General features: G+C 45.0%; 1 protein-coding gene across 1 annotated transcript in view; it reads left to right on the top strand.

Annotated features, from left to right (window-relative positions):
- Positions 1–2826: 2826 nt before the first annotated feature.
- The window catches only part of PYM1 (PYM homolog 1, exon junction complex associated factor), a 56114-nt gene continuing 50187 nt past the window's right edge, over positions 2827–8753 (top strand). Inside the window, exon 1 of the mRNA XM_040425606.1 lies at positions 2827–3006. Coding sequence (XP_040281540.1) covers positions 2874–3006 — 133 coding nt within the window. The 5' untranslated portion in view covers positions 2827–2873. The remainder of the gene's footprint in view (positions 3007–8753) is intronic.

The raw sequence follows: 8753 nt of genomic DNA, 5'->3' as shown, positions 1-8753 counted from the left end.
ATTTGCTTCTAAACTTATAACGGCCCCAAAAAATAAAATGGCATTCACAAAATGATCCAAACATGAAGTAGACATATGGGGAATGTAAAGTAATAACTATTTTAGGAGGTATCAGTATCTGTTTTAAAAGCAGAGAAATTGAAATTTGTAAAGTTGCGAATTTTTCAAAATTTTTGGTAAATATTTTTAATTTTTTTAAATGAAATATTTTTGATTCAAATTTACCACTGTCATGAAGTACAATATGTGACGAGAAAACAATCTCAGAATGGCCTGGATAAGTAAAAGCGTTCTAGTTACTACCACATAAAGTGACACATGTCAGATTTGCAAAAATCAGCCTGGGATAAAAGTGGCTCGGTACTGAAAGGGTTAATACCGGCACCCTGCTAATCGGGGGTTCTGCAGTAGTTCATAACTACACTGCTCTGTCCACTGTATCGTCCGATCTGTTTGTTCTTATGGCCATGTGTTCCGAGAATGATCTGCCTGTGAAAGGCGCCCAGGATTCTACTGTGATAATGTATCTGCTATAGGCAGCTTGTACTTGGTAGAAGGGACTTTTGATCCTCTGTAATCTGGGAAAATTTGGCAGCAAGTCTTCAATTCTCCTGTAGCACTGAATCAGCAAAAATTAAGTATTACACATCGCCCATTCAAATTAATAGGGTCGTTCTGGAATAGTGACTAATGTCCATGGTGCTGAATGGTGTCAAATAAAAAACAAAACACTCACCTGGTCAAAGTGTTCCCGATCCAGCTCTGTTCTGCCGTCTCCGCCACTTCCGATCCCTGCCAGAATAGAAATGTTCCCTGCCAGCCAATCAATAACCTCTACAATGACCACTGAGGCTCACCTGGGTCACGTGCTGTCCCTGGCGCATCACCAAGGTCACTGATTGGCTGGCAGCAATGACATGCTCGTTGACGCACATCACAATTCCAGTCCAGTGGGGACTGAAAGCAGTGGAAAAGGGAGCTCAGCGAGGTGTCGGGAACACTTTTTTATTTTATTTTACACCACGTCTAGCCACATGGACATTAGTTCCCACTTGTGGTCATCAACTTCTTTATATGGTTGTCTGTATAAGGGCTCATGCACAGAAACGTATTTTCTTTCCGTGTCCGTCAGTTTTTTTTGGGGACCGTATGCGGAACCACTCATTTCAATGGGTCCGCAAAAGAAATGGAAGCTACTCCGTGCATTCTGTTTGTTTGTTCCACAAAAAAATAGAACATGTCCTATTACTGTCCACGTTACGGACAAGGATAGGACTGTTCTATCAGGGGCCAGCTGTTCCGTTCTGCAAAATACGGAATGCAAACGGACGTCATCCGTATTTTTTGCGAACCGCAAAATAGATACGGTCGTGTGCATGAGGCCTAAAGGTGGGTTCACACGTGGATTTTTAATGGCGTTTTTGTGCACTTTTTGGATGCATTTTTTTGAGTGTAAAAAATGGCAGCTCCAGATGTTAGCTGAAAGTCTAGTGCAGGGATGGCCAACCTGCGGCTCTCCAGCTGTTGCAAAACTACAACTCCCAGCATGCCCAGTCTGCCTACAGCTATCAACCTACAGCAGGGCATGGTGGGAGTTGTAGTTTTACAACAGCTGGAGAGCCACAGGTTGGCCAGCCCTGCTCTAGTGCATTATTATTATTTTGCTGCTGGTGCTTTCATTAATTAGGTGGCATTTTTTTTTTTGTTTCTTGTTTTTTGTGTTTTTCTAAAATATGCAGGACGCATTTTAACAGCTAGTCTATATGGAAAAAAATTCTCAAAAAAACATGTTATTAGATTAAAATGGCGCCAAAAAAGTGCATGATGTATGAAAAAAAAAGCATGAGTGATTTCTATAGTTTTTTTTTGTGGTGAAAAAGTCATGTGTGTGGGGGCCCTAATGCAGGCCAGGTCCTACAAAGAGACACAATCTATGTAACCGCTCTCCGGACCCTCAGTGCAGGACCCCCTATTAACACCCAAATAGGGTATATGACAGTGGGTTTTCTGAACCGGACAAGCTCTTTATGGAATACTTTTGAAGGATGTGGTGTACAGAAGAGAAAACTGGGCATTTTGTTAAGAGAGCATTCACCCGTCCGTATCCGTTTTGCAGTCCACAAATCGCAGATCTGCAAAATACCGTCACAGTCCATGTGCATCTCTTTTTGCCCAAAAAAATTAATAAATGCCTATTTTTGGCTGTAAAACGGACAAGAATATTACATGTTCTATAGTTTATGTCAAGGCCGCACAGAAGCGGACACCAGACGGATGACATCCGCATACAAATGAATGGGTCCCCGTGCGATCTGCATTTATGCGGACTGAAAATACGGTTGTGTGAATGCACCATTAATCTGGTACAATTTGAGCAATTTTCGACAACGCATTTTGCAGCATCCATGATAAAGGTTGCGTTATTTTATGTGACTGCCAAATGACAAAAGAGAACAGCGTCAGGCGATTTAGCTTTTTTCTGCATTTCTCTTCTGCCAAAAAATCTGACGCTAGTTGATATGTACCCAAAAATGAATGAAAACAGGCAGGAAAAAAAATAAGAAAAATCAATTTGAGCTCTTAAGGGGTTAATAACAGAGTGCCAAGAGGCGTAGACCGCCGTACCAAAGGAAAAATTAAAAAATAAAAATTGCCCAGTTCTCCATCTGATAAAGCAAAATGGCAGCACACTTCTACTTCTTGGTCCGCGCCCGTCTCCGTACCAGTGGGCGGGGCGCCGCCAGGCCACGTGATGTAAACAGCCGGTTTCTAGGTCGCGGCTGCGCACATTCCTGTTGTGCTCCAGTCGTCGCGTTTCCTCCGCAGTCTCATCCGAGCTCCTGAGAACAAGCCGCCGTTCTTCACTCACCGCCATGTCAGCGTATCGGGTTTCTCCTCCTCCTCCTTCTTTGACTCGACCCACCAATGACGTAATCGGCGCGGGTGTAGGAAGGAAACGTGGTGAGAGGACCAAGATGGCGACTCCCTATGTGACCGACGACTCCGGTGAGTGTAGCACCGCGAGAGGAAAGTCGTGCACGGCTGGCCCTCCGGTATGGTCTTCCGCCGGTAGCGCTGCGGCGTGTGATGAATGGTGTGAATGGGCGCGCATAGTGAGAGAGCATCCAGGCGGAGGATCATGTCCGGCAGTCGTGCTTCATATATAGTCCCTGCTCACTTCCAGCAATAGATGAGGCTGACAGCAGGACCCGCATGAGACGCTCATTGTAGCGTAAACATCGCGCTGTGACTCCGGACTAGAAGTCTGCAGCAGATCGGGCGATGAGATCAGCGGGTGGGATGTGGATTGTTGGTTCTGCTGTGGGATTTGGCAATAGATCTGCAGTGAGAACCTGCACCATTCCTACCGCAGACAGCACATGCTGGGGGACCGAACCCAACTGTGTGTTCTGCTGGGAGTAAGTGGGGGGTTGTGTAAATCCACATGTAAACACTTAGCATAAACCATGTTCACCAAATAACGGAATACCGGATCCACACTATTTATCCTAGTGATTTTTCCCCGTCAGGAAGGCTGGCCATTTACTATATAACAAAGAAAAAATGTGGGGGATTGGGTCAGCACAACCCGTATGTAGGTGCACATCACTATGGCAAAATACATATACAAACGGAAAATGCAAATGTGATCGCACACTACATCCAGCATTCTGCCCTGCCTCCATGCTGGTTGAGACATTGGTGTACATTTTGGCCAAAGCGTAATAAGCCACTCACCACGTCAAGGTCGTCTCATTTGAGTGGTCCCTAACACTAGTTCCCACCTGTTCATGGGCCAAGACAGCCACACAAAGTCCAGGGAATGCAGGTCAGCATGCAAGCCAAGCACACTCTGCTTTTAACCCCGTCTGGTGCCATTACAGCTTTCATCGGATCCAGGGATGCAAGTACCAACATGCACGCTGAGCCCACCATATACTTCTCCTGGAGCCAAATGGCTACTGGTAGGTTCTATATAAGCAGACTCAGTTTTATACTGACTTTAAAACCAGCCTATAAAATCTCACATGAACTCACCATACCCCTCACGGAATCCAAATGCGTAAAATTTATAAAACTGAGTCTGCTTATATAGAACCTACCAGTAGCCATTTGGCTCCAGGAGAAGTATATGGTGGGCTCAGCGTGCTTGTTGGTACTTGCATCCCTGGATCCGATGAAAGCTGTAATGGCACCGGACGGGGTTAAAAGCAGAGTGTGCTTGGCTTGCATGCTGACCTGCATTCCCTGGACTTTGTGTGGCTGTCATGGCCCATGAACAGGTAGGAACTACTGTTAGGGACCACTCAAATGAGGCGACCTTGACGTGGTGAGTGGCTTATTACGCTTTGGCCAAAATGTACACCAATGTCTCATCCAGCATGGAGGCAGGGCAGAATGCTGGATGTAGAGTGCGATCACATTTGCATTTTCCGTTTGTATATGTATTTCGCCATAGTGATGTGCACCTACATACGGGTTGTGCTGACCCAATCCCCCACATTTTTTCTTTGTAGTATATATTGGAGGCGTGGCGATCTCCTTGGAGTCATGCACACCTGACCAGTCAATCTGTCCTGGAGGGTGGTTTTAAAGTCAGTATAAAACTGAGTCTGCTTATATAGAACCTACCAGTAGCCATTTGGCTCCAGGAGAAGTATATGGTGGGCTCAGCATGCATGTTGGTACTTGCATCCCTGGATCCGATAAAAGCTGTAATAGCACTGGACGGGGTTAAAAGCAGAGTGTGCTTGGCTTGCATGCTGACCTGCATTTCCTGGACTTTGTGTGGCTGTCATGGCCCATGAACAGGTAGGAACTAGTGTTAGGGACCACTCATAGAGGCGACCTTGACGTGGTGAGTGGCTTACTACGCTTTGGCCAAAATGTACAGTCGTGGCCAAAAGTTTTGAGAATGACAAAAATATTAGTTTTCACAAAGTTTTCTGCTAAACTGCTTTTAGATCTTTGTTTCAGTTGTTTCTGTGATGTAGTGAAATATAATTACACGCACTTCATAAGTTTCAAAGGCTTTTATCGACAATTACATGACATTTATGCAAAGAGTCAGTATTTGCAGTGTTGGTCCTTCTTTTTCAGGACCTCTGCAATTCGACTGGGCATGCTCTCAATCAACTTCTGGGCCAATTCCTGACTGATAGCAACCCATTCTTTCATAATCACTTCTTGGAGTTTGTCAGAATTAGTGGGTTTTTGTTTGTCCACCCGCCTCTTGAGGATTGACCACAAGTTCTCAATGGGATTAAGATCTGGGGAGTTTCCAGGCCATGGACTCAAAATGTCAACGTTTTGGTCCCCGAGCCACTTAGTTATCACTTTTGCCTTATGGCACGGTGCTTCATCGTGCTGGAAAATGCATTGTTCTGCACCAAACTGTTGCATTGTTGGAAGAAGTTGCTGTTGGAGGGTGTTTTGGTACCATTCTTTATTCATGGCTGTGTTTTTGGGCAAAATTGTGAGTGAGCCCACTCCCTTGGATGAGAAGCAACCCCACACATGAATGGTCTCAGGATGCTTTACTGTTGACATGACACAGGACTGATGGTAGCGCTCACCTTTTCTTCTCCGGACAAGCCTTTATCCAGATGCCCCAAACAATCGGAAAGAGGCTTCATCAGAGAATATGACTTTTCCCCAGTCCTCAGCAGTCCATTCACCATACTTTCTGCAGAAGATCAATCTGTCCCTGATGTTTTTTTTGGGAGAGAAGTGGCTTCTTTGCTGCCCTTCTTGACACCAGGCCATCTTCCAAAAGTCTTCGCCTCACTGTGCGTGCAGATGCGCTCACACCTGCCTGCTGCCATTCCTGAGCAAGCTCTGCACTGGTGGCACTCCAATCCTGCAGCTGAATCCTCTTTATGAGACGATCCTGGCGCTTGCTGGACTTTCTTGGATGCCCTGAAGCCTTCTTAACAAGAATTGAACCTCTTTCCTTGAAGTTCTTGATGATCCTATAAATTGTTGATTGAGGTGCAATCTTAGTAGCCACAATACCCTTGCCTGTGAAGCCATTTTTATGCAACGCAATGATGGCTGCAAGCGTTTCTTTGCAGGTCACCATGGTTAACAATGGAAGAACAATGATTTCAAGCATGACCCTCCTTTTAACATGTCAAGTCTGCCATTTTAACCCAATCAGCCCGACATAATGATCTCCAGCCTTGTGCTCGTTAACAAGACGATTACTGAAATGATCTCAGCAGGTCCTTTAATGACAGCAATGAAATGCAGTGGAAAGTTTTTTTTAGGGGATTAAGTTTAATTTTCATGGCAAAGAATGACTATGCAATTCATCGGATCACTCTTCATAACATTCTGGAGTATTTGCAAATTTGCTATTATAAAAACTTAAGCACCAACTTTTCCAATTTCCAATATTTATGTAATTCTCAAAACTTTTGGCCACGACTGTACACTGTCTCATCCAGCATGGAGGCAGGGCAGAGTGCTGGATGTAGAGTGCGATCACATTTGCATTTTCCATTTACTATATAAAATGCCACATTTTTGGCAGCGTTTGCAATGGAAGCTCCTGATGTTTGAGCTACTTTCACACTAGTGTTTTTCTTTGCCGGCGCTGAGTTCCGTCCTAGGGGCTCAATACCGGAAAAGAACTGATCAGTTTTATCCTCATGCATTCTGAATGGGGAGCAATCCGTTCAGGATGCATCAGTTCAGTCTTTTTGACTGATCAGGACTGAGATAATACTGCAGCATGCTATGGTTTTTGTCTCTGGCCAAAAAAACTGAAGACTTTCCTAGGAATGTATTAGTGCCGGATCTGGCATTCAAAATACCGGAATGCCGAATCCGTCCAAAAAAAAGGGTAAAAATAAATAAATGCCGGAGCCATTTTTCCGGATGACACCGGAAAGACTGATCTGGCATTTCATTGCATTTTTAAGACTAATCAGGATCCTGATCAGTCTGATAAATGCAATCAGTTGGCATACGTTTTACCGGATCCGGCAGGCAGTTCCGGCAAAAGAACTGCTTGCCGGATCACTCTGCCGCACAATAGATTTGGAAAGCACATGTTTTGGGGGCTCTATAATTCAATGCAAATCTGCATGTGGTAAAACGTGCCAAAATCACTCAAAACTCAGTGTAAATGGGCCCTAAAACTTGTCTCATCAGAAGCAACCCATTTCTTGGAGCCCCATGTCAGGCAGACATTTACAGTGCAGTACATGGCGGGCGGCTCTCCGCTTTGGCTCATAGAAGGTTCCTGAGCATAGGCACCTGACATGTCCACGTGGCAGACCTAACAGCACGGGAGCGTGCACAGTCATTCGCAGAACTGGAGGTTCCCTGTACTGTAGATTTTGGAGTGGCAGGCAGGTCACACTGAGGTGTCCTCTTGAGCTCCTTGGACTTTATCAGCTTCCTTTGGCTTGTGATTATTTTAAAGACATACCATTGTAGTAGTACAGCACACGAGAGAGCTGATGACTGAATAAGGCCTCGTTTACAGTTCCGTTTTTCCACAGACAGCACACACACCCAGAGATTTAAATGTCTGTTCACACATCAGTATTTTTTTTAATGAGACATGCACTACTTTGGCCCGCATCACACAGACCAAACGCACCCATTGAAGTCCAGATGGCATTAGTTTTTCAAGGAATCATTGTGGATGATAGGTACGTGTCACCGAGGTTCCTGGCCTCGGTGGAGTAAGAGCAGGTTTTTATGTGTCTGCAGCAGTTGCTGTTTGACACCTTTAATACTTAGTATGGCTGTATAGCTGATCCGGGACAGTTCTTACTGGGAGTAGTCAAAGTGCTGGGTGGGTGACTACTCCCCATGTCCGAGGCTGGGTTTTGCCAGGCTTAAAAACCAGCCAGCACTGCCAGGTGGAGAGGATTACCTCCGTCTGGCAGTGGAGCTCAGGAGGTCTCTGTGTTGGGATCTGAGGTTTTGTGCCGGACTGGAGGGCTTAGACTCGTGTGCAGGGGGGACAGGCCCCCTAAAGCCTCCTGGGGACTACTGGAGGCAGAACTGCCAACAAGGTGACTTGTGCAATATGAACTTTGCAGTCTTTGGTGTTAATTCACACACAATGGAAAGTTACCTGCTGTTTTATGCAAGTGTGAAAAAACCCAGAATTTTGAGTTAAGAACTTGTATTTTACCTCTGTACTGCGCCCGCTTACCCTATCTACCAGAGCGAAACCCCACAGTAGACAGATAGGAAATGCTCTTGAAATTCAGCTGAGTGACATCCGTGGATTACTGATGACACACGGAGGGTAAAAACAGACACGGGCCATCCATGAATCCTTCACGGATATCTTCGCATGTTATATAAGGACACTTTTTTTCACGTATGTAATATTGAATCGGAAATATGAATGAGGCCTCCTCCATAAACGTACAGCTGAGAGGGGCTCTTTTATAAACCTGGTTTTACAAAAAGTTGCAAACTGCACATCTTTGTGCAAATGATGTTTTTACGCCCATTTCAGAAAAGGGGGATGGTCCATCAGATTTATCATCATTTATGCCAATTTCCTGGAGTAAATGATGACTGAAATCTACGCCAACTACGAACTCTCATATATTTCATTCTAGGCGCACAGACTCCTGGGGATATAAAGACCAGATATTAACACGTCATAAATTAAAGGGAACCTGTCGCCTACAAAACGCACATTAAACGGCCAGCAGTACCTCACAGATGATTTCATCTCGTTTCTAAAGGTGCTTTTGTCTTTCCTGATGCTGCGAATC

The sequence above is a fragment of the Bufo bufo genome, chromosome 3 (assembly GCF_905171765.1).
Source record: "Bufo bufo chromosome 3, aBufBuf1.1, whole genome shotgun sequence".
Taxonomy (NCBI): Eukaryota; Metazoa; Chordata; class Amphibia; order Anura; family Bufonidae; genus Bufo; species Bufo bufo.
Note: the sequence above shows the minus strand (reverse complement) of the source record. Positions and strands in the feature narration are given on the sequence as shown.